At 39.3% G+C, this 26,705-nt stretch overlaps 1 protein-coding gene across 5 annotated transcripts in view; it reads left to right on the forward strand.

Annotated features, from left to right (window-relative positions):
* Positions 1 to 26,705, forward strand: part of MET (MET proto-oncogene, receptor tyrosine kinase) — a 134,448-nt gene that overhangs the window by 92,976 nt on the left and 14,767 nt on the right. For all 5 annotated transcript variants that reach the window (XM_084513708.1, XM_084513711.1, XM_084513710.1 and 2 more), the window contains 7 exons: positions 3,402 to 3,562; positions 4,792 to 4,894; positions 5,116 to 5,252; positions 7,737 to 7,901; positions 8,763 to 8,862; positions 17,671 to 17,889; positions 24,773 to 24,919. In XM_084513708.1, the coding sequence (XP_084369834.1) occupies positions 3,402 to 3,562; positions 4,792 to 4,894; positions 5,116 to 5,252; positions 7,737 to 7,901; positions 8,763 to 8,862; positions 17,671 to 17,889; positions 24,773 to 24,919 (1,032 nt within the window). The remainder of the gene's footprint in view (positions 1 to 3,401; positions 3,563 to 4,791; positions 4,895 to 5,115; positions 5,253 to 7,736; positions 7,902 to 8,762; positions 8,863 to 17,670; positions 17,890 to 24,772; positions 24,920 to 26,705) is intronic.

A 26,705-nucleotide genomic window follows, 5' to 3' on the forward strand; every position in this document is an offset into this window, starting at 1 on the left:
AAGCCCACATCGGTGGAAGTTGCTTCTAGAAGGCTTGTAAAGAAAAAAAAAATGCAGCTGAGTTACTCAAATCCCGTTGGATTGCTAGCTGTTAAGACAGATTTCATGCTCTGCTGGACCATGACATTTAACATTATTACTGAAAAAAAATATAAAACAGATTATTCATCATCTTCTGATCTGTCTTTAAACCCATATGCATAAAATATGAGAAACAAGCTTGTTTTGTTCCTAACAAATAGAGGATGACCTGCTTTGCGTAGTATTTGAAATTCTGTCCTACTCCCCTTAATATTTTGCAGATTTCAGAGAGACAGACTGCTTAGAATAGGTCATATGAGCATTTTAACCTGAGGGTAACACAGAGGGTCTGATCCAAAGGATGCTAGTAAAGTCTTCAAAAGTTTTCCCATGTTATTACACAGACCAGTGCACGGTGGAAAAAAAAAAAAAATATATTAATCTCAGGAGGAATGTCCGAGGGGAAGCACAAGGTTCTTCCCTTGGTCCTGCTGACCCTTCAGGTCTCTGCCGTGCTTTAAGCACTTTTCCTTGGAGCCATTGGGCGGTGGGGAGCAGCTCTGCATCCCAGCCTGGCTCAGCCCCAAACACAGCTGGGCACCGTACCCCACGGACCTGCCTCCACCTGCTGCCCCTGCTAGCACTGGAGCGCGTTTTGTCAGCCCAAACTGAAGAAACGCTGAGGGAGTCGGAGGAGTCGCACTGGGGATAACTCCATAATGAAACAAATTGCAGGCATCTGCATGCGGAGTCCAGGTCACGTTGAGAGGTGAACTGCATAAAAGGAAAAATAAACTGGTCTCCCTTTGGATTCTTTGTTGTGGTTAAAGACCTGGGATGGTTTGTTGTTGTTTTTAAAGTGAGTCATTTTAGTTAGCTTTTATCTCAGAAGTATCAAGAACATCAAGCCCTCCTGCTGCCTGTTTAGATTGGAGGTTCTGCTGGAAATTTCAAATGTGGCCTGTGCATGTTCTTGCCTCGTAATTAAAATGAAAGAGGTGTTGAAACTTTAATAAATAGATAATTTCTTCCAACAATTTATAAGGTATGTGAGTGGATATTAGCATAATGGCTGTTAACATAAACAAAAGAAAAACACAATCTTTAACATTTTTAGAAAAAGCCTTCTCCCCCATAATCCAAAGCCCAGGGAGCAGCAGGGACATGCAGAATTTCAGGCCTCACAGCAGGACTTACTCCAGGTTGTCAGTGGGATTTCCTGGCCAGAGAGAATTTTCAACAATTTTCAAGTCCTGAATTTCATAGCATTTATAAATGATTTGGGCTTTGCTTATTTTCTGTTACAACCTGCACAATGCAAGTGTGAAGATGATGCCTCCAAATGCCTCAGTTCAAAGTCCAGGAGGTTCACTGCTCATTCCTATCATCTCTCCCAAGGAAAAGTCTTGGAAACCACTCTTGACATGCAGTAATTTCAACATACAAAACAAATTAAGTAAAAATAAAGGAGTGCATAAAAACACTTTAGGGGAATTTTTTGAGAGCTCAAATACAAATGTACAGGTTTAGGGGTGGGTTCTTTTTTGTATTTGCTTTTAGTTTTTGCTCTACTTTGAAGTCATACCTCCTAAATTTGCTTGTAGAGCACAGTAAATACTTTCATTTTCCCTTAGTTAAGGCACATGGGCTGCTATCACAAGTCTCTTTTGGCAGGTAAGATCACTCAAAGCAGCTAAGTGCCTTAGTTTTTGATTCTGTATGGCTTTGTGAAGCCTGGTTTTAACCCCCTTATTTTGCTAACTTAATGGATTACATTTCAGTCTCCTCAAATGCCAGAAGTCTATGCATTATTGCACAAAACATGAGACATTCTGTACCCCCACAGAGCAATTTTAGTTTTGTAATTCCAAAAATAGATAGTGTGCTGAGATATTAAGTGGAGTGGAAAAATATTATCTGAAGTCAATCCAGATTCTGAAGAGGAAAAAAAAAAAAAAAAAAAAAAAAAAAAAAAAAAAAAAAAGAGAAGGGAAACTTAAATTTGGGAATGGCACAGGCTCCACAGGATGCTCCCCACACTGAGCTACAGCATTCGTCGACAGAGGTCTGTGTGAGCGTCACTCCTTTTTTATAGGATTTGTGCAAAAGCACTGTTCCTGCATAGGTTCCCTCTCCTGTGCTCACTGAGAGCTGATCCAAACCTCATTAAAGTAGAAAAGATTCCTACTGACTTCAGTGCATTTTAGATCAGACTCTTTGTCTGCTTTCTAATGGGGGCAGTAAATTTCCCCATATAGAATATATGGTTTAATTCTTTTGAAGTATTCTTCAGCTGCCTTTCCATCTACAATAGTTCATTTGTGAGAGTCTGGAAGTATAGCTACAAGAGAGTTGAAAAGAAATGTGCTGTCTTACTGGATTTCCAGATGAAATAATAGCCAAGTATCTCTCAAACACTTTCTTTTCAGCTTGAAAATGAAGTCAGGTCCTTTGAAAGCCACAGCTGTATTACATTTTAGGGGCAAAATTACTATCACTAAAGCCTTAAGTCTAAGACATTCAGGCACTATGACCATAAGTATAAATTCAGTCTTTTTTCTCTGTTGTTTGTCCAGTAGTACTGATACGTTTGCAAAATTATGCAGTATTGTTAAAAGTCCCCATAAACCCTAAACCAATGTCTTTTTTATTCTTTTACTGGCAGTACTGACCAGCACTTTTACTGAGTTTCTGCAAGACCTCTATAGTGTTCCTACATTTTTCCCACCATTGTTATATTTTACAGGACAATTTACAATATACAGAAGAAAAAAAAAAAAAAAAAAAAAAAAAAAAAAAAAAAAAAAAAGCATTTCCTTTGTAGATTGTCTCTATGTTGCTGAGAGGTAGTTTATTTTTAACTCGGAATTAGAGGTGACCAAATGTAAGAGATTTAAGGGAAGAATAGCAGAAGTCACGTTAACTTTATCACAGCCAATGCAATATCGGATTTTGGTGTCTTTGAAGCTACTTCGCTCTGAACCTGACTTTCATCAAGCTAACAAAAAATGGTCATTTGGGGACTCTTTTGTGTTCAGCATTCAGCTTCTAACAAAATAAGTACATTGTATGTTTAACATGCCAGAAATAAGATGTGAAAGACAAGAACGGCAGGATTTAAAAGACTGCTACAATGCACAGCTTGTTCAGTGCCCCTAAACACTATCCTTCAAAGCTTTCTAGTATAGGTTTTGTTATTTATTGCTACTGTCAGAGAAAGCTCATAATGTGACAAATGAAAGGTGAAGAACAATTAAGATGAATGGTAGGACATAGTCTACCAGAAGAAATGCTTTTCTAAAATTATTCCTTTGCACATTCTTTAACTTCATTTGAAGTTGGAGAAAACCTGATGTAAGTAACGAAATATTTTTTAACAGATTCTCCCGAGCAGCGCTCCCTTAGAAGGTGGGACAAAGCTGACCCTGTGTGGATGGGACTTTGGATTCAGCAAAAATAATAGATTTGAATTAAAAAATACAGTAGTCCATATTGGAGGACAAATTTGTGCTCTGGAAGCAAAATCTAGCAACAAAAACAAGTAAGTAACCTAAAATATGAAGTTTCCTTTATAGAAATGTTCTTTATGTGGTATAGATTATGCAATGATACAAACATTCAGTCAAAAAGTATCATCCTTCAATTCTGAAGTTTCAACAGAAAATTTAGGTGTTAAAGAATCCCCTGATTTGATAAATTCCCCATGAAAACAGTGCTCCAAAGAGAGAGCCAGTATATCTAGTTACTGCTGATAGCTCTTGCAGCAGCTTATTCTGGTTTGCCTGCAAAATGCTCTTCAACACTTGTGAGACCCAGCAAAAATGAAACTATTCAAAGGTATGAAAAGGTGGCAGGTTCCTTCAGCCAGGATCCTGTAGGGCTCAGGTACGTCACCTCCATCTTCCTGATCTGTGAGGATCTGTGAGCTGGAAAGGAATGTGAGAAGATGCAAGTATTTGGTCATCAAGAGGCTCGTGACCCTCTGCAGCACCTCTCCTCCTCCTCAGGAATGTGTATTCAAGACAGTGGAATAATTGCTTAAATTCAAGACGGAGGTTATTCTGGTTGTTATCTCAGAGAAATAGTAAGTTCAATGAATATCCTCTCTCAATTCAGAGCATTCAGCTGTGTCCTAACAAAGCTGCGCGCAAAGCACAGCATGGCTTCCCTATCCACGTTTATAGCAGCAGAGAGGTCATCCTCCAGCAGTCTTGAGCTCTCTCCTAACTGCTGCTCTAAACAGTCTCAATGCAAACTAAATATTATAAGGTGAATAGCTCATATACAAGACACTGTAAATGTAATGTAGTTCATTGGCATATACTGCTAAAAAAGTTCAAATTTTGGTAATATTTAAATTTAGACAGCAAATCAGTATGGGAAGCATTTTTCCTAATCCTGTGTCTGCCAAAATCTAACACAAAAGGAAAACTCCAAAACTCAAATCAACCATTGAATAGGAGGTATTAGTTTTCCCCAGCATGCTTTTTTCAGAAACCCATTTCATATACTAAAATCAGTTTCTCTGGCTATGGTTAAACACCATAATTCTTTTAGCTGTATTTTTTGTTGTTGGTTTTGTTTGGTTTTGGTTAGTTGGTTGATTGTTTTTTTCTGAAAAGATCCTGACACACATAGATTGATGAATTGTTCAGTATGGATCCTGGATTATTATGAGTTTGATGTGGTTCAATTTTAATACAAAATGATCAAGCCAGGAAAAAAAAAAAAAAAAAAAAGTAACCCCATTTTTTTCTTTGCTTTCCAAAGGCTGGAATGCACAGTTCCTGCTGCAAAAAATGCAAGTTTTAATATATCCAGTAGTGTTTCTGTTGGACATGGAAAAACATTATTCAATACATTTTCTTACGTGGTAAGTGCTATAATTAAAAACTTTACTGTCTAATTAACTTCAATTTGAACTGCAAGAAGACTCCTCATGAGTCCTATCCAGTATGGCAATTCTGTATTCTGTTTGCTTTATTATTACTTCTTGGAAGTGCTAAGAAATGTATGAAGATCCTTCCTCTTCACATTTTGAAAATATGGAAACATAATTTAACAGTCCTCTCTTCTTGCTTTTACTCCCCTCAGAATCCTATCATAACAAGTATCTCTCCCACCTACGGCCCCAAATCTGGAGGAACATTGCTAACAGTAGCTGGCAAATACCTAAACAGTGGAAAATCCAGAAAGATTTTTGTTGGTGAGAAACCATGCATCTTGAAAAGGTAATGTGTTTACAAAGAAGTGATGGCTTTAATATTGAAATGTCTTGATTAAAATGTTTTGGAATACAAAACACTGCTCTCCTCTCTTAACACTACATATCACAGTATAGAGACTGCACTAAGTATTCAGTTCGGGACTAGGTCCTGAATTTAGGATGTCTAGATTCTTCCTAGAAAGGACTACAGTTCCCTGGAAGATTTGTTTATTCTGTAATGCCTAATTACCCTCATTAAAACATTGCACTGAGAAACAGTAAATCAGCTTCTAAGCGACTGGAAATTACCCATTTTTTTATCATTTTTGACATTCCAACTCCCACATGCTCAGTCCCCTCCTCTACAGCCAGAGCTACTGTTTGTGCAGCAGCACCCAGTGTACGTCCCATGAGCATGGGGTGCAGGTTGCCATTTCTTCCTGGCCAACATGAGACCTATGTAGAACTGTGTATCCTATGCATCTGAGCAGGTATTTCTGTGCTACTGTCTGCTTCCTAACTGAGGATAGCATCAGTTTGGGACACTTCCTGGTACATATCAAGTAGTTTTGAGGACTAAACCAGAATTTCGGTATGGCTCTGAACTGGATCCAGTAGGAGCTCAGTCAAGAACCTTCAACATGCTATGTGTGGAAATGCCTTGAATCTTATCAGAATATAAAGGTTAAATAATAAACACAGATTCTCTGCAATGGGCTGTCAAGTATTCTGAATTCAATAGCCGCTCTACCATGATGCAAATCCTGCTTTGTCCTCTTGTTGGGTACTGTAGGGTGTCTCCCATTGGAGTGAACAAAATGGTCACTTTCACAGCTGAGGGCAGAATCAGGCCCACCATGTTCCAGAAACAGGGTGTCCTGCAATTTGTCTAAATTTTGGGTCTCTCCTAATGATTATGGAATGTCATAGTGGTGAAACATCACACTTGCAGAGGATGCAGAGAAGCAGCAGCCTATTAGTTAACGTCAGACTTAAAGTCAGGAGAGATGAATTTTATTCCTTGCTGCTAAATGATTTATTGTATGTTCTTGATCAAATCAGCCAAGTCTCCTGACTAAATCAACAAAGGGATTTAGGTATGCAAGACTGATATTTAATCACTACCAAGATGTTCAGCTGCTACTTAATACTTTAGGATGGGATTTATTGATATCATCTCAGCTGGTCAGCTAATGGACAAATATATGAACCTTTGGGGAATGATTCATCTGATCCATTTGAGACACCTAACTGTGGGGATGCGATGACTGCCAGCTCAGAGTCAGACATCTGCTTCAGTCAGGAGGACCTCTAGGTATCAAACCTTCCCTGGGGCTTACCCAGTAAGCATTCCCAGCTCCCCCCTTCTCAGTAGCAAAATTGTCTGGAGACATCTATGCTCTATGCATCTATTGCGTACTTTTTCAGGATACGTTTCTCTACCTGAACTGACTATGATGTTTGCTCTTGGGAGTGTTACCCAGTTCTGAGCATAGCTAGAACAAGTTGGGCTTTTTTCCTTTAAAAGACGGTGAAACTTCTAGATACTTGTGGATGAACCACTAACCCCTAAGCACACGGTGAACACAGCCTTCCTGGAAGGCTTTAGGAGTGGCAGCAAATGCCCCTCTTGTCTGATTTGGAAATGGTCGCTCACATCCTTTGAGAATGGCCTCACCTGAAAGGCTCCTGGATATGGGTTGGCCCAAATCACTGAAACCAGCCACTGGAATTACATTTTCTTCTCCAGTCAGTTGTTACCCTTGCCTCTGATGTGTCCTGCTCCCTGTTGCCACAATCCATGTGCTCCAAGCCCCAGGATCCTTCATCCCTCTGCTGTTCACTCACCCCATGAGCTCAGCATAGGAGAAGGACTTCCAGGAGAAGTGAGAGAAACAGGGAAAGGCAAATATCCCTGAGACTCTGCTGCTGTGCCGTATCTGGCCAGCCCTTCATGAATTTTCACCCTCTCCTCTCTTCTTCTTATCCTCTCCTGCCTGTCCCTCAGCAGTGTCTGGAGCCAGCGTGCACCCAGTGCAGCACACCTCTGAAAAGACAGTGTATACCCTGCCAGCCCTTTTTGCTGAGATTTTTTTTTTTAGACAGAGTAAAGCCCGTGGATTGGAAGGAGAAAGACATAACCTTTCAGTTACAGCAGAACAAGTCATTCTCCTTAAACCTGGAGCATGCTCTCATTTTCCAGGCTGGAAGCTGCCTTTGCACAGTGCAGGGTTTGACATGGCTGTCACAGGCACTGGGGAAATGCCTTCCACCAGGCAAGGTGTGAGTCAGTCAAACTGAGGTGAATATGGAACCTAAGAAGTGTTGCTCTTGTTTCTACACCACACCTTGCTTATTTTCTGCAATGTGACCACCCAATGCAGTAATCAATGACTTTTTTTTTTCAAATGCGGATCGTTAGGTGGGTTTGCTGCTTAAAAATGATAATGATTTAAACAGCATCTGTGTTTTACAGTGCTGACAAGCAAGCACTTTTCTGTCCTTCCAGCATATCAGCAAGCACCGTGGAGTGCTACACTCCAGCACAACGAATCCCCCAGGACTACCGTGTGAGGGTGGGGATCGACGAAGCTAGCCGAGATGCGAAAGGTCGTTTCACCTACAGAGAAGACCCCGTTGTTTTAAACATTCATCCAGCCAAATCTTTTCTTAGGTGAGCAAAAGTTTCTCTTAGAAATAAGAGAAGTAATGAATGAAAGAAGAATGGCTGCGCTGTGCAGCAATCTATCAAAAGAAATTGCATTTTTATCTCTATCTGCCATGCCAATTGCTTCTATTATGGTGCAGTTGCAGAGGGCAGATCATTTCCTTTCAGAGGTGAAGGAGAAGGGGGAAGGGCACCTCTGTTCTTTATGTGATTTAACTCCTAGCTGCTGCCGACTGTACCTGTGATGTCCTGCTGAGATACCTACTATACAGCTAAGTGGGTCTCCTACACTGTGTCTGGACATTACACTGATTAGTGAGAAAAATCATTTAATGTGACAAGTCAGCAGTGCTCAGGAGAGCAAATGGATTTTAAAATAGTCTAAATCCAGCAATACATAAATATTATGAATATATATGTATGATAGTATGTGTGTGTTTTTAAGTGACATATTTATGGTCTCAGTAGCTTTTATCCAAGCCATCTGCCTTTGCCAAAAAAATGTCAGCAGTAAAAAAGACACTTTTTTCAGCACCACTGAAAGCAACAAGTAAGTTAGAAAATATTAAATGCACTCTCTTTTAAATGCACACACATTTGTTTTATATCCTGGCATACCACAGTATTTAAAATTAATTTTCTTTTCCTGTATATGGTTAGTTGTTATAACAAGTGTAAATTTTGTTTCACAGAAAAATAATCTTACTGCTCAGAGCTATGCATTTGCATCACCCTGTATACCCCTAATTTTGGTTTTATGTTGTCATTTACTCTAAAATATAATTTGTAATTAACTTTATCATAGCAGATGTATCATTATCCTACTTATCTTTTTTTTTTTTCTTCTTCTTCTTTAATTTTCCCTAGTGGTGGAAGTACAATCACAGCTCAGGGAATCAACTTGAACTCAGTGTGCTTTCCTCAGATGGTGATTACTGTACCTAAACTGGGAATGAACTTCTCTGTGGTGAGTCAGTCTTGGAGAAGACAATCTGTTATCTTGTCATCTTCATGTTGTGAATGGCACAGAATTTTCAGTTGAAACACTTCAATTTTTGCCTTGAAACTTCAGGGCTTCCACCAATTTTTTGATGTTTTCTTCAAAAAACATTTCAGTGGAAACATAGTTTTGCGTAAACACAACTCAACAATAAATTGGAAATTAGAGGGGGAGGAGAACAACAGTTTCTAATAAAATTGGTGCAAATAAATTAGGCTTTCACAGTACCCAATAACAAGATTTTTATATCACAATTTAAATTCAGTGATTAAACACAAAGCAATACAATACAGATATGCCAGATTCACTTCCTATTAAGACATAGCAAGTTCAAGTGTTACTGTGATAGGCAGGAAATGTATTGAAATGGTGACTGTGAATATAAAAGGAAAATGGAACAAACAACAAATAAATAGCAAAATTAAATATGTAAAATCAAGAGTAAGCATTGTTTTCAAAAAAATGCTGATTGACAAATTACCTGTTGGAGTAAATGTTTCCTAACTTGCCAAAATTCAGTAACTAAATATTAAGAAAGGTTTGGGCATCTGCAATTGGGAATCTCTTCGTGAAGATAAATTCAAAACCGTCTTTTGTTACCTGAGTTAATATTGTGCAGTATCTTAAATAAGGTGATCAGATATGGTCATGTGATGTACTTTAATTTTTATAAGGCAAAGATGACATTTATTGGCTACTTGGACTGGAACTGTTTCCTGTAACCTTTTGCCTACACATTCGTCTTTTGTCTCTGACATTTTCTCATCCTGTATGGTCTGTTTAGCCTAATTGAAGCTAAATTGACCTACACGCTTTATGACATGCTACACTACTGTTCATATTCTTAGCTTGCTTCTAATGATCATCATACAATATTTCCTGTACTGAATTCTAAGTATTAGACCTAGGTTTGCTCAAAGCATTTTAAATGGTATGTTAGCAAATCTGCAGTCTTTTATAGTTTCAAGGTCACAATATTCTTCATGATCCTGATTTGTATAATATTATGAGTGTCAAGACCTGAATTTGAGCTGGATGTAATCATGGCTTGTAATTTAATGGGTACAGATTTTAATCTGAAAATTAGTGCCCCTGCAAAGAAACGCAGTGTTCAGTGTTACCAGAAAGACACTTTAGCTATGAGTTGGGAAATAAAATATTTTGGTGAAATCAACCAAACTCAGAATTTCATAGATTTTCAGCATTGTGAGTACAATTATTTCTAAGTGCAAAAGATTTACAAAGTAAAAGATCATTGCTGAAATCATCTCTTTAGATTTTGCTTTGATTTTGCTTTGCATGGATATGAGCTTTCTTTTTAATTTACCTGTTTTCTCTATTCTCTGTTCTGGGAGAATATGCAAAATTGCTACTCTTCAGCACTTGATTCTGCACATCTTGCTTGTCAGATTCCCAGTCAATGAGAGTAGATAGTATTTGGAACTCACGGGAGTTCCTACTCTGACTTAGATATTTTTTTATATATTTATTGATAAAATTCTCACTCTAACAAAGTATTCTTCAAAATCCATGAAGACTGTGTTTGGAGACTGTTAGAATTAGTACAGATTTGAAGGCATCTAATGTAAAGAAGTATATCCATTGTCTTCAAAGTAACTGGGAAGTCTAGATAATGAATGCTGTAGAGTTTCTTCTTTTCTTCAATTATTGAGAGCACACTTTCCTTTGAGTACTGGTTTCTTCCCATCCTGCCATTTAACCTGCTGCTGAAAAAAACAACAGGGATGTAGATAGTCAGAATTATGTCCCTTATTCTTTTTCTTTCATACCTTGCAGTGTCCATGATATTTGCCAACATACAAGAAGAGGCAGGTCTCAGCCTCCTTTTGCATGAGGATATCTGTCCCCTACCACTGTTTATCTCTTTACATAACTCTAAAAATCTGCCCCAGAATAAAAGAAGCTGTGCATGTGGTCATTCCCCCTGTATTAAGGGATGGACTATAACCTCAAACAAATTGTAATCAAGAGCGTATTATGCTTTGACAGTGCCCAAGTATTTTGCTCTGTTGAAATTAAAGGCCTCTAGCACTCAGTGGCTTCCCTCTGTGGCAGCCCAGCTCTGCTTGTCATTTGTTCTGCCACCAGTCTTTACCTCAAGCCTATCTCTCAAGGAAATATATTTGTTCTCAGGGAGAAGGAGAAGATTTAAAAGTAACAAAACCAGGTTGCACTATGCAAGTGAGGAAATTGCTGGTGATGGATGCCTAATACTGCAACCTGTCTCATTCTGTGTGGGAGGTTCTGAACCCTATGCAAAAAAAAAACAAACTTTCTTACAGTCATTACAAAAACAAATAATGATGAGGGACTCTTTCCAGCAGGGATTTAGAGCAATGCAATAAGCAGCTATCACGTTAACAAATGAGAAAACAGGTTGTGGTCCTGAATAGACCAAACCCAGACAAACAGTGAAATACAAAACAAAATGATCAAGAAGTCCTTTAGCTGAGGTTAAATTGCCTTTTTGTTTCCTTATTTTGAGAGAGGAGAGTTAACTGAGTCATTTTTTTTAATTGTTCTTTTAGCCCTTTTTCTTTTCAGTTTTCTCTCACCAGCCTCCTCCAAGAAGCTGCTTTTGTCAGCATTCAGAAATTCTGGCTCTTGGGAAAACCAAACCCAGCAGTGAAACACATCCCAGAGCATCAAAGGAAAGTGCAGCTGGGAGGGACCACAAAGACCTAGCCTGGCCTACTTCCCTGCAGCAGGAGCAAATGTACCCAGACCACTGCCTGACAGATATTTGTATAGGATGTTATTAAAGCTCCTCGTGAAGGAAATTTCACAACCTCGCTTAAACAAGTTTGAGAGAGAGCTGCTCTACCTGCTTACCTAGTGGTTTGGAAAGACTTGTTTCCAATAATTAACCCAAATCCCAGCTGTTAATGTTCTGTCTTCTTGTTTAACCCTCAGTGGACATGAACAACAGATTACCAGTCCCTCCTGCTAATTTTACTTAACTTGCACCATGGTCTGATTCAGCCTTTCTCTTTTCCAGTTTAAACAAACCAAGCTGCTCCAACCTTGCCTGATAATTGTTCTTTCTTAGAGTTCTGCTCATTCTTTCTCATTCTCCTACTCATTTCTCATTCACCTCCCAGATACCCTCTCATTTGCCTAAAACTGGTAGCATCTGAATTAAAAGAGCTCTCTCCTTTTGCTGCCATCTCTTTGTCCCCAAACCCTTAATTCACTCCACCAGGCTAAACTGTGGCCTGGATCCCCAGTGGAGTCACAGTGTGAGTGGAGGGTTACTGCTATGAGCAGCAGGAGCTGTAAGGGGTGCTCTGCATCCCAAAGCCTGAAGGGGCAGAGCCGAGTTGCATGCCTTGGGGCATTTGTTCTCCTCTGCCTCTTTCTTTCCATCACAGTGTGAGAGATGAGCTGGTAAATGAGTTTCTATAAAACAACTCCCTGTAAGAAATGCAATTTCACTGGAATTGAAAAGTTTGGGCTGTAATATGCCAGCCAGTAGAAGAAACATTTAAGTTTGGGGCTGGTTGTTGCTTAACTATTCTGCTGTTCACAGGCCATACAGGTCTGAGCAGAAGTGACTGTGGTTGCTTCCAACCCAACCCACTCTATAATTCTTTAACAATTCTAAGTTGACTATATCAGCTGTCATGCTTGCAGTTCAGTATTTCTGAAATTTCCTGTTCTATAAGGTAAAGAGTCCTTGCTTCAATTTTATCATTTTCTTTTCATATTTATTTAAATTTCATTGAAATTATTCAATACTGTGTTCACACTAATTGTGTTTATATTACATTCCACTAACACTATCAAAATAATATGTCTTGCCTTCTTCAAATTTGGTATTTCAACATGAGTGAAAAAAATGTTCTACAGTTATTGAACCATATGTTTCAGCACTTGCAATGTGTTCTTTTTAATTTCTGTTTCATTAGTTCTTTTGACCATTTGTTCGGATTAGGAACAAAAAAATACGAATCTGGGGAGTTCTGCATAAATTATTCTTCCCAAGAGCTATAGATAATGAATAAGGATGCCCTAACCCTCTCACTTATGCTCATGTGTTCAGCTCCAGTGTGAGGTGCACAAGGAAAGAAGCAGCTTATTCCTGCCACTCTCTTTGTAATGTGCCTGTATAAAAGCCTGGCATGGTTTGGGATGATATTTGATCAGGAGCCTATTTACAAAATAAGTACCTTCTAACTTCTGCTATAAGTCCTGCTAGAAGCTCTTGAGGACAGTATTTTCTCTTTGACAGCCTGTACTTTGCACTGGTTTCCCAGTAACAAATCAGTTGTCATTTGGGGATCCTTTGCTGCATGTTCCATCCATTAATTAATTCAGATATATATTCCCACTGCTTAATCCCTTCTATGAATCTACCAAGATGTCCAAGGTTGCAAACCTAGGGAAAAGCACCTTTTAATGAATGATCTCCAACAACAACTAACCTTGTAACTATGCAAGATCAACTCTTTTCCACAGACTTTTAATTATCTCTTCAGTAAGTACCCTCTTGAATAATCTTTAGTATTTCTTAATTACTCCCTGCTAGATGCCATTTCCTTTTGTGCTACAGGAGAATTTTAAAATACCCTGAAGTTTTTTCTACATTTAAAGTCCCTTAACAATCTCTATTCATAATACCCATCAAATTGCCCAGAATTCACCTGAGAGTATCTAGCTTAGATCTGTTAAATAATGAGAGAAGAAATTCCCTGGGAACTGTGGATGGTGAGCATGTGCTTATTGAAGCTATTCCTGATTATGTATCCAAACATGCTCAGGGTCAGATCTTCCAGTTATGTTGACTCTGTGTCATGAAGCTGCCCCAGAAGCCCAGAAAAGATTTCCTTCATGAAGGGAAACCATGGCCTTTCTGTGCTGAATCTGTATCTCATGTACACCTCTCGCAAAGGAAACAGTCCAGTGACAGGTGTCAGTTAAGAGTCTAAGTTGCGAGTTCGTCGGGGTCCCTGGGATGCACTGCTGTCAGGCACGTTAACCATCCCAAACCCACAGAGGAGACTGGGCTCCCAGTCAGTATCGGTCATGTTGTGTGAAGGGCTGGCCCTCAGACTCAGTAGAAAGGAAGGGTTTACTCTACCTTCTGGTCCAGTGATCTCACAGACTGGAAGTACCATTTCCCTTGCTTTCATCCAGCAACACAACTAGGATAAAAATGGTACTGAACCATTAGTACCATTTCTTGCACAACCTGAAATGACAGCAAAAGCCCATGAGTCCTCTGAAAAATCTTCAAGACATCCTGATTGAGTGTCACTGCTCAGTTTCTCACCTACACATAAAAGCTTTCTGAATGGGTTTTCCTCAAGCTGGACTTGACTTCCCATCTCTCTTCTGAGAAATCATCCTTTGGCAGAGACATCTGGACAGTCTCCCAGTCTGACTTTAACCTCATTCATCTTTCATTTCTCACTGGAACTCCAAAAGTTTAGATTTTTTTATAAAAGGACAAATTGGTCCTTTTCTCCTGTCTGACTGCTACAGATCCTGTAATACACATCTGACTGCCCCTCTCTTATCTGGGTCAGTTGCTGGGAGACCTTTGGAGCTCTGAGATCCTCCCTCATATTTTTCCTGTTGTTGTGTCAGATGAAAAAAAATTGAATTGGGCACCGAAGTTCAGATTCTGTAGGTCAGGTTTGAATTAATTGCCTCAAGGGTCATATTTTACAAATGAAGCAAGAATACATACCTTTAAGTGATGAGTCATATGCATTGTGCAATGGATTATTATTCCCCTTGGGGTATAGTATTTACTTATGCTTGTGAAATGTTCCATAATTTTTACATCTTTTCTTCCTTATTGTCCTTCGATGTAGATTATGTTCACAGGAAGAGCACAGCTTTAGCTTTTAAAGGGAATGTACTTTAAAGTCTAATTAAATAAAAGTTAAAGGTGCTGGGTGATAGGCAGTATCTTAATTGAGTAGGCAATAGATTGAGTTAGTTTTTTTCTTATAGATCCTCAATCCAATATTTCTTGAAAACTAAACCATCATATTCTTCAATTGCTAAAACCAATTTCAAGGTAAAAATGTCATGTCAAATCACGTACCAATAAGGGCATTGTAAATAAGATTTTTCTTGACCTTACCAATCAGTCACATTGCATCCCCTCCAAAGAGTATTATTAGATTTTTATCATTCTCTGAAAGCATCCTCTTCAGAGACCAGCCTGATAAAGTAAAGTATCTGGTTCTAATGGATAGCCACAAACAAAGTTATGAATACCACTGCTATTCATTTAACGGACATCACTACTCTACAGTAGATAAAAAGACTAATGAATTTACATTAATCAAATAAATATAATGATTTCCTAGGACATATTTGGTTTTATAATTATATATTTTAGCAATATCTTTTTAGAATCGACACAATATGATAGATAACTTTACAGATATTCATATATCATGGGAAAACATGACTTGATCATACATTATACTAATGATGCACCTTACTATTACCATACCAATTCAAATGAAGTTCTAGATCCATGGCATCTCATAACAAAGCATGAGATATGGTAAATGGTGCACATCAAGGAATGACAAAAATACTCTAATACTGTAAGCAAATGGAGGAAAAATCTGCCTTGACTTGTGTCCCACAGATTACCTTGTTTTTATGGGAGGGTGCACATATATTTCAGAATTTGTGCTAGGAATCTAACCAGTTTCATGGGTGCAAGTCCCCCTAGTGTCATTGAGAGCTACACCAAGTTATTTAACTGAGCACAGAACTCATGGTTAACAGATATGTAGACCTTGCAGTAGAGCTTTAAAAGACTAATGCTCAGTTTCAGAGCCTTAAAAATGTTTTTCTGGACAGATTTAAGATTTCATAATATTATGCAAAGAAACATGAATTGCTATGGTGAAAAAGTGCTGATATCTAATTTAATTCTATTTTCAAGTTAATGTGAATATATAACTGATCCACCTTGAACTGTTATGTCACACAGTAAAATTACATTGCATTAATCTAGCATATTACAGACAAATGTAAGCTAATTTCACAGCTTCTTCAGGCAGCATTTTATAATGAGAACCAATTTAATTTGCAAAACAAAACATAAAAAAAAAATATATATATATATTGTCCCTCTATAGAGGTACAAAAGTATTCAACAGCACTGTTGGGTTTCCAGGGAAATTTCTTGTAGAACAAATGTAAGATTTATGATGACTAGGTTATAAACCCCATTGTCACTGGGCCACGTCAGCCACTCTGTTAAAAAAAAAAAAAAAAAAAAAAAAAAGTGTAATGTCTGGGACAGTGTACAGGGAACTACCTGCACAAGGCCTATACAACACAAAAGCAAAAGAGCCACTCTGCAGCATGTGTGGTGCTGCCCAGCACCCACCATGCCTCCCATCATTGCTTGTAGATGTGCTGTTGATATTATAATCCAATTAGTCATCTAGAAACCTCTACAGTAAGGAGAGAAAAGTTGACCCTTCTGGAGTGCTGTTCATCTAATAAAAGCTGTTGTCCAAAACAGATCAGATGAACTTCCCTCGAGGTGAGCCTGTTTCCCTCTGTTGACTGTAAGGGAGTTTAGACAAGTGACTCTAGTGCAGGTGACTGGATGCAGGCTGGATGAATCCCACCTGCAAGGATTCTTGCTGTCCCTATAAACTGACCAAACTCAGCTTCAGATCAAGCTGTCTTGCTTGCAGCACGGGAATCCTTTTGGGGAGGACCAGGGCCCATCCCATCTGTCTCAAGAGACCTGTGTCAAAGTGGTACAGCATGGATAGAAGCACCCTGGCCAGATATTTGGCTCTGGATCACAGCTCCAGGGCACAAAGCACTTCCTGACAGGTCCTCTGAAGCATGCAGCATACCAGCATCTTTCCCCTGGGAAGCACTGCTTGGTCCAGAGCATGCCTTCAGTCACAATAAATGCAAGCATGGGGAAAAAGTGGCTTCATACCTGTTTCCAGCCAGGTTCTGCATGGCACTGAGGTGCAAACATCTCATCCCCACTCTTGTGGGGAGATACAGAGGGAAGCATGTCCTGCAGTCCCAGGAGGGACTTGTATTACACCAGCGCACCTAAGCACCAAATGCCACACTTCCAGAGTCTTACACGTACTTTTTTAGAAAGAAGATGTGCTTTGTTGAACTTTCATGGCCCAAATTCCCACAGTAGTGTTGGCTTTAAAGCACTTTCTCACACAGTCCATAGTTCCCTTCAGGTGGAAACACAGCAGCTCAGCTGCACCGTGAGTAAACAGCGCTTTACTTTTGTTTTCCACTATTTCAATCAGACGCATTGGGCCTATTTTTACCTTCTCCTCTGGTCCCTTGCTATTGTAGTATAAAAGGAAGAGAAGTCCATGTTGTAGTCACTCTTACATAGGCTGGATAAGCTGAGTTATGGCTGCTTTGTGTCCCAGTACAGCCCAGTGAAGGGGTAGCCTCCTGATGGTCCTTGGCATTGGAAATCATTTTCCACTAATTATCTTCAAAATATTTACTTTAAAAGCACTGTGAACAATCAGGCCAGGAAGCTTGTTTACTTGAACATTTCCTCAACAAGAGTGCAAACACCATTGAGTTTTTACACTTTTCTCCCAACTCTAAACAAACACTGTGGAGCCCTGCTCAGGATTTTGCTATGGTTAAAGAAGAACAAGACCTCTGGTGTTTATTTTTTCAACATATGTATATTGTTAAAGAACAGCTATGTTCATCAGTTACTTCCTATGCACTTACTTACTCCAATTCTTTCTTTCTTTCTTATAGGCATGTAGCCACCGCTCTAGCTCAGAGATAATCTGCTGCACAACTCCTTCCCTGAAAGCCTTCAACCTTCAACCACCCTTCGTAACCAAAGTGTTTTTTATTTTTGATGGAGTCAGCTCTTTGTACTTTGATTTTGATTATGTAAATAATCCTGTATTTAAGCATTTTGAAAAGCCATTGTTCATATCAAGAGGCAACCCAAATGTTCTGGAAATTAAGGTAAGACATGTTGAAGTGAGTTTTTAAATTATTGTGTTTTACACAATAGAAGTATTCATAAATGCACTGAAAGTTGTGAAGCACACATCAGCAGTGTTCTGTGGAACAGACATTTTGTTGAAGTAGAGGAAACCCCAAGGAAATAAAGGCAGGGAAGGACTGAGAACAGTGTGTTCAGGGCCGTGTTCATCCAATCCCCCAGCTGTCACAACCTAAAAAATAAAGAGGTGAAATCAAAGAGATTCCAGGGCTGTTACTGCTATCAGGTAGGGAGGGAGAGGGGCTTTCATTGTCCTCTGGGCCCCAAGTGGGGCAACCAGGCTGCATCAGCTTCTGACTACTATAAGCTGCACCAACAGTCCAAAATTAAACATGGCCAGCAGCCCAGAACCTGAAGTGTGTGGTCTGTGTTTCAGTCCTGGCTCTTACTGTCACATGTTTTTTCATCCTTCCCCATGGAAGATATGGAGTTACCTCTGAGAAGTGCCCCAGCAACTTTGGCTCTCTAGAGCTAAGGGAAATTCCAGTCTGTGCACAAAGTCATTCAAGAAGATCAGTCACCACTGTAGCCTAAATATTTATGGATCCATGAAAAATGCAAAGTTGATGCTGAGTGCCAGTTAAAAGAAAACTCAGAATAGCCTAGGCAGCACTGAGAAACATCTCTCAGAAATCTGGGGCCCTTAGAGGCAGTTTGATTTGTATAAGAGTGCTGCAGACTCACAAATCCATTTGTGAGCTGATTTCCTGAAATGTAGTGTGTTTCTGATTTAGTGTCAAATAGAAACAGGACAAATACAGGTATTTCTAATTTATTATGAATATGGATAAAAAATGTTATTATGTACATTTCATTTCTATAGAATATTTACAATTTATATGGCATACAATGTATAAAAATCTTTAAAGAACAGAATCAGCCTTAAAGGTGGGGTCATCTCTTCATGAGCTCTGTAAGCCAACACTTTTTCCAAGATGGAATCTGTGAGGCCTGTGGTCTTTGACTCCAAGATGATCCAGTGACCCAATTCTGGGCTGCAGATAATTGGACAGTTACCTGAGAGTCTCTGTCTGTTATGCTGGGTTTCAGTCAAACCCTCTGAATATTGATCTGACACAACAAAAGGTTTTGGGCAAATTCCAAAGAATGATCAGTGTGGGATCTAAACTTAGAAGCACAGAAATAAAATGCTAGTTCTCAATCCAAAGACGAGGAGAACCACATGGAGAAAACCAGGAAACTATAATGGAGCAGGTTTACTTAGGAGCTCACAGGTCCTTTTTTTCAGCTAAATCACTCAATGCAGAGTGAACTTTTGCCTGTTCATGGAGAAATACTAGAAAGAGTTCTGGTGTGCAGATTAACAGAGAGCTGGGAATACATAGCTTTGGTATGGCTCAATGCCTCTGTGCAGTGACAGCAGTGGTTTCCAGTGGTTTCCAGGTCATGTATTTCAACCAATTGGAAAGAAGGGATATAATTTGAGAAGAATCATGGAATAAATCAGATTGGAAGAAACCTTTGGAGGTCTTCATAGTCTAACCCCAATGCTCAAAGCAGGGCAAAGTTAAAAATTTGGTCATCTTGCCTATGGCCTTGTCCAGATGAGTTTTGAAAACCTCAAAGCATACAGCTCAAAAAAAAAAAAAAAAAAAAGAAAAGAAAAAAAAACAGCTCCTCTCTCTTTGCCTTATGCACCTTGTGTTTCAGCCTCTTTCCCATCTCATTGGCCCTCTGCTGTTCTTTGCTCACTTTGTCTTTATCTCCCTTTTACTGTGGGGCCCAAAACTCAGCAAAATTCTCCAGATGTGGCTGAGTGAAGAACAATAATCATCTTTTTCCATCTCATGGTTATGTTGCTGCTATAAGCACATGTTGAGCCTTCATCACTACAACAGCACATTGCCACCTTATTTCACCATGTGGTCCACCAGGACTCCCGGGTCTTTTTCTGCAAAGTATCTTTCTGCCCTTCTGTCCCTACATGTCCTGGTACATGGGCTTATTCCATCCCAGGTGCAGAACTGTGTATCTGTATTTGTTGAATTTATGAGGTTCCTGCTGGCACATTCCTCCGGCATGCTGCAGACCCTCTGAGCAGTGATTCTGCTCTCCAGTGTCAGTCATTTGCCTACGTTTAATGTCATCTGAAACCTAAAAAGACAGTGCATTCTGTCACTGTTCAGATTGTTGATGAAGATTTTAAACAGTATTGGTCCCAGCATCCCCCCGTGAGAAATGCCACTTGTCAGATTAGTAAACTTTCAGCTGATGGTCCAGTCAGTTTTTTATCCAATTTATAGTCCACTCATCCAGTCCACATCATGCCAATTTGTTTTCAATACTGGGACAGACGGTGTTGCAAACCTTGCTAAAAGCAAGGTAGACATTGTCAAGTGCCTTCTCCTCATCTACAGAGCCCGTCATCTCCTTACAGAAAGCACTCGGGCAAAATCCACTTTTGGGAATCCTGTTCTGGCTGTTGCCAATTGCCTTCTTGTCCTTCCTCTGCCTGGAAATGCTTCCATGAGAACTTGCTCCATAATCTTCCCCAGGCACTTAGGTTAAAAATTAGGTGTTTTTTTTAACTCTCGTCTTTCTTTACTTTTGAACATTTTATTCTCCCTTAAGGAGAAGTCCCTAGTGCTATTTATTGTAAAGAAGAGAATGAGATAGAAAGTCTGGTTGAGGACTGTCCCACTGAAAACTGACCAAAGTAACAATTTTGTAGGATTGATGTCACCTTGTAGCCATGGCACCCAAGGCAGATGTCTACCTAAGCCTGATGCCCCGATTATTTCCTGGCAACCAACTGGAGAATGACATTAGTGAAAGCTGGTCTCCTAGAACAAAGCATGAACAAGCACCAATTTAACATCCTCTTCTAAATAGAATTAGTTATAGTGGGATGCTTCCATCAAAACAGTGAGGCAGCTTTCAGAAATTATTGTAGGGAGCCAAAAGATCATTACAAGCCATATTGGCAACACTTTTCTCTAGCCCCGTACTCCCATACAAAAATATACACACACAAGTTTACATGCCTCATGGTCATATTTTGTGTGGTAATTAAGCAAGCTCAGCATGAAATTAAATGGCAGCTTGCTTCAGTGAACAGACTGTTCTACCAAACCAAAGTTCTTTTATCTTTTTCTTAATTAGTTTCAGAGAGGTGGAGGGAGCTTTTATCACAAGTTTTTCAATCAAACTAATCTACTGTGACATATTTAGCTTTCATCAAATGATGGTGGGTACCGATTGAAAGGTGCTGTTTGGTTTCCTCTGATGACCACAAGTTGTTTTTGTAAGAAAATGTTAAATGCAAAGAAACATTAAGTCTTCTATCTAAACAAAGTCAGGGCACTGTGTGCCATGACTGCCAGCCTTTCTAGTCTTCAGTGCCAGCCCTTTTGTCTTCCACACTACCAAGTCTCTCAAGGACCGACATCATCATTGCCTTCCTCTGCCAAGTATGTGACTCTTTGAAGTCTCTTGCTGCCCACCATTCCCCGGTCAGAGTGGTCACGGCAGAGTGGCTTGAGGCACTTCCCTGCTTCAACACCACAAAGACACTACTTCAGAAGTGCTCCCATCTCCTGCCAACATGGGAAGCTCACAGGATGGGAGAAATTCTGGCATTTCTCTGCTGGGGATGACTGCAGAAATGAGACTGCTAAAGAGAACAGAATCTGCTCACCACCTCCCACAGGAGCCACTGACCTGGGCCAGAAAGAACTGGACAGTTTGTACAGAGGATTAAGTCCTGTGCTGATTTCCTCTGTGCCTCTGCTCATAAGACTATCCCCCACACTTGGCAAAAGGCATTTGATCTCTCTGCAAGCGCCATTGGGGTATGAACAAAGAAACTCATAGTCCAGTCATTTTCCCTTTAAAGCCTCAGGTCGCTTTGCACAGTTGGAAACTTCCACCTGAGGTCAGGGCAGGAAAGCAACCTGTCCTTAGATATTACAAGTGATAACACACTGCAGAGACAAGATAACCCCTATCAACATTGCTTGGCAGCCTGTATTTGCTACAGGGGAACGTGACCTAACTCTGCCATGGCATCACTTTGGGGGTTCTTGAAAATGTCCTTAAATGACTTCTTGATGAAAGGCAGCTCTTGGAAGTGCTGCAGCAGACCCAAGGTTTTCAAGGTTTTGGGTCTGTGTGTCAGGTTGCTACCCTCACCCTCTGAGGGCTGCAGTTGCTCTTCCATTGCTTCCCTCCACCCAAGCCTGGAGCACTAGTGTGAGCAGGGCTCACACTGGTGGGGAAGGGGCCTTGCCTTTCCCCGTGTGTCACTTTTTTGTTTGTTTGTTTTACTTCTAGTAATTGCCTGAGCTGCCCGGCCTGCAGAGGTCTGGTGTGGTCAGGAGTGGTACTGTAACAGGTTACCCAGGGAGGTGGTTGAATCACTGTCCCTGGGGGTGTTAAGGAAAGGTTGGACGTGGTGCTTAGGGACATGGTTTAGTGGGTGACATTGGTGGTAGGGGGATGGTTGGACCAGATGATCTTGGAGGTCTCTTCCAACCTTAATGATTCCATGATCCTATGCACCAAGCCAGAGGTGGAGCTCTGCATGCTTCCTAAAAGGCCAATGCCTAGGTGACTAACATCTATTTATAAATATAAAACCTTTGACAAGGAAATAAGTAGCACAATTTGTTATGTTACACATCACATTAGAGATCCTGAGATCTGTTCTGTGCCACATCTGTCCTAAAACAACCGGTCAAGATTTAATCCCCTAGTCTATTGCTAAACCAGCCCAACACATTCTTTGTGAGATAATCTTAAGAAACTCTTCTTGTTCATTTACAGGTCAGTCTATTTTTCATCTTCTTACACATCATAGAAAATTATGTTTCTGATAATGTCCAGTCTGAGAGTGCAATGGAAATATTTCTGAGCAAGCTTAAGTGGAAGCTCTACTGCAGTAACTCCTCATTCTTCCCTATTTAATCTGCTCTGTTTAGGAATCTCAAAAATTCTTCTGATACTGATATCAAAATTTCCACAGCTCAGTTTTCAGTTTTTATACTGCTTCTAGACATTCATCCACATTATTCTTCTGTCTCTGAAGTTGTAAGGTAGTTAGCTAGTCTATCAGATTGGTTTGTGACAGCTACACAGTATAATAACTGTATTCTTCAGCTTGCATGTAAGGACATTACTCAGCAAGTAGGGGGTTATATGCATTTTAAAATAGGAAATACTGCTTCCTGGTTCTCATTGGAGTCAATTTCCTTATTTTCTTAAAACCATATGTAAATTCTTTGGTCCTTAGAAGAATAAATCAACTTCTTGAAAGAGGTCTGAAACTTTTGATATAGAAAGATATTGTACTGAATATTTTTGAAACTATAATGTATTAATGGTAATATAATGGTAATGGTAATAAATAAAAACTACTGCCTTCATTATAACTAACTAATGACCACACTAGGAAATGCCAGTATGTTTTTTCCTTTGAGTAAGCCAACAGTTTTGGTGGGAACAATTTTCTAAGATGCAGTGCAGAAGAAAAAGAGAGGCCACTAATCCACACTCTTTAGGACAATACATTTATGCTGAAGATAGAAGACCCAAGTTCAGTTCTTTTGAGGTACATGTTTCAAAAGAAAGATTTGAACTTGAATGGCTCACAGTCTGCAGTAAGTTTCCAGACTAATAAGCACTAAACAGTCAATCAGTGCTCCCTGGTCCACTGAATATTCAACACCAAAAAGAAGGCCTCCAAGAATGGCTTAGATAGACAAAAGTGAGCAAAATGGACTTTTTCTGCCAGCAGTTAAAAAGCACTCACCTGGGGTGTGGCTTCACTGGTCAAAATAGAACATTAAACCAGCTCTCCTATATTTTTATTACAATTTCTCCTGAACTCTTTCTGATTTTGTAGTAGACATAAAAAATATATTCCAAAATACCATTTATTTTACCCTTCAGAACGGGTTTCTTGTTTTCATTTCAGTAGACGAAGCCTCACAGCAGAGTCAGGCATGATGCCTTCCTCCCTTCTCGTGAAAAACTCCCAGTTCAGCCCACATCAATAGACCATATTACTGTTACTCCCCATCCTCCCTTTTCCCCTTTTACTCCCTCATAATATGCCTGTTCTTTAATCTTATCTAAGCTGAACTGTACACGGGTCAGGGCAGAACTGCAGCTTCCTAAATACCGATGTAGTCCTGAGCACAAAAGATCCTGACCTTGGCCTTTGGACACTACTATATCACAATACCAAGAGGGATAATATTTCATCCAAGTCTAGGATCTGAAGGCAGGTTTTCTGAGTAGGGAGTGCACTTTTCATGTAATTTTTACCAGGGTTTGTTCCACTTTCGGTCTATGGAACGTGATTTTGACAGATTTGTGCATTTTTATGATTACAATTCGCTCGCACTTTTTTGAAAGCTTCACTCCCTCAACCATAACTAGTTGCAAAACAAAATATTTGGGATGCCTTTAGTTTGTGGATAATATAATGACAGTTTTGTATTAACAACAGGATCACATAATGCTTTCTTTCTTGTGCAAATTATGCAAAAATCTAAACAGGACCATCAGAAATTATTCCTCAAACATTTGCATTTTTATAAGTCCTTATGGGCTGTATGAGTATTAGTGACAGGAGATTTTATCCTTAAACATTATTATCTCCCCCTCTCTGGCCTGTCAGTCAAACTCCCGTTTACATGAATAAACCTGGTATATGCACATCGACAGGGCAATGTAAACTTGTGTTAGTCTGTTTTATTTCACAATTGTTTTTCCATTAAAAACATTGTACAAGTTAATGAAAGGCCTTCTCCTTAACTTTCATGAGGTGGTTATGTAATACTAAATTGATTTTTTCTTTTTTTTTTTTTTCTTTCCAAGGGAAATTATATTGATTCAGAAGCTGTTAAAGGAGAGGTGCTAAAAGTTGGAAATAAAAGCTGCGAAAACCTCCTCCTACAGTCAGAATCAATTCTATGTACGGTTCCAAGTGATCTCCTGAAATCCAACAGTGAGCTAAATATAGAGGTGAGGCAGCTACACCGCACATGCAATATTCATGTCACTTTTATTATCAATGCCAATGACACTGTTGAACCTACAAACTTCAAATATAGGCATAAGCCTGTGTTTACAGAGGTATCTCCATCCCTGTTTGTTTGGGATGGAAATTCAAATAATATTGATTTTTTAAATAAATGTTATCATCATTGCTGTTATTACCTATCTGTACAGAGACTTTCTGGAGCCTTAGGCACAAAACAGGACCTAAACTAAGAAGCACAGAAACAAAATGCTAGTTCTTAGTCCAAAGATGAAAAGAACCATATGGGGAAGAACAGGAAACTGTAATGGAATAAATTTACTTTTGAGCTCCAATTCCTTTTTCAGAAAAATATTCTGATACAGTCAATAGGATCAGACCCTTTCTGAAGGGTTTTTCTATGTTATAAATATACATTATAAATATACATTTATAAATATTCTATATTATAAATATACATAATTTAGTTTCGTTAGTTCTGTAAGATGCAAACACTGAGGAGAAATGTTTTGAGTTTCACCTTTGTTGTAAATGTGGTCTCACTAGAATCATTCAGAGTTCTACAGCAGATTTAAACCATAGGCAGTTTTTACCAACTGACTCAGAATAAGACACAAATCCTTCTGAATCTTTTTTTTTCTTTTTTTTTTTTTTTAAATATAAAAATGTAAAAGCATGGGGAGGGGGTTACATTTGAACAAATGAATTTGCTGAGCATGGACTCTGATTCATTGAAAACAGTGGAAACTTTGGAAGTCAGCTAAGTGTGACCAGGATCAAAGTCTATGTAAACTCAGTGAAATCCTGATATTTTATGTGTTACTACAATCTAAGTAAATAGTAATCATTAAATTATTTTATTAATACAGCTTTCAACTTATTAATCAACTTTCAATTTTAACTTTCAACTTATTTTAATATGAATTTGTTTTGAAATGTACAAATCCAGTTTCTTGGCAACTTCAGAATGAGCTCCCCTTTTGGCAAATCTGTTTCTCCTATTTGTAAATGCCTAGTTTCATACAATATTTGGGCATATTTAACATTCTGCACCTTTTGTATTTTTACATATTCAACTTCATTCAGTCTATTCTACAATGTGACAGTAGGCCATAACCTCTAGGAAAGAGATATGTGTGACATATTCCATATGTAGAAAAGGATACAGCATAAAGGGGTTAAATAAGGTTTCTGCTTGTTTACTGGCAAGGAGCCTCAGAAATTGAAGTCTGCCCAGCGAAGAAGAAAATTTGCTCTTTTGACGGGCAAATCCATCATTACAGTACCCAGAGGAATGAATTCCACGGGAGGAAGAGAAAAGATGGCCAAATACATTCCAACTGACTGAGCTAGTGCCGTGTGATTTAAAACAGTTTTTCCCTGTTAGCTGCTCGGTGTTTGTTCGGTTGTTGATTTTGGGGGATGTTTTTTTGTTTTGTTTTGTTTCTTTAAACTGTCAACAAGTCAGAAGCTGGCAAGGGACAGGCTCACGTGACCTTGGGAACTAAAATGCAGGCACACTGTCAACAGAAAGAGAGTATGATGTTACAGAGTGGTTATGCCAGAAGGACACATATCAAAGACATTTGGGCTTTTTTCTGACATACATCTCAGCCCATGTATCCACAGACCCATTCACTTCCCTGCACCATTTGAGTAAAGGTGTGAATTTAGTATTTTGAATTAACATCTGGCAGCAGTGGAATCCTGTTATCCAGAGTGCGTGTGCCATTTGTGTGGTGTAGCACATACACAGCCATGTCCCTCTTG

This window comes from Aythya ferina, assembly GCF_964211825.1.
Source record: "Aythya ferina genome assembly, chromosome: 1".
Taxonomy (NCBI): domain Eukaryota; kingdom Metazoa; phylum Chordata; class Aves; order Anseriformes; family Anatidae; genus Aythya; species Aythya ferina.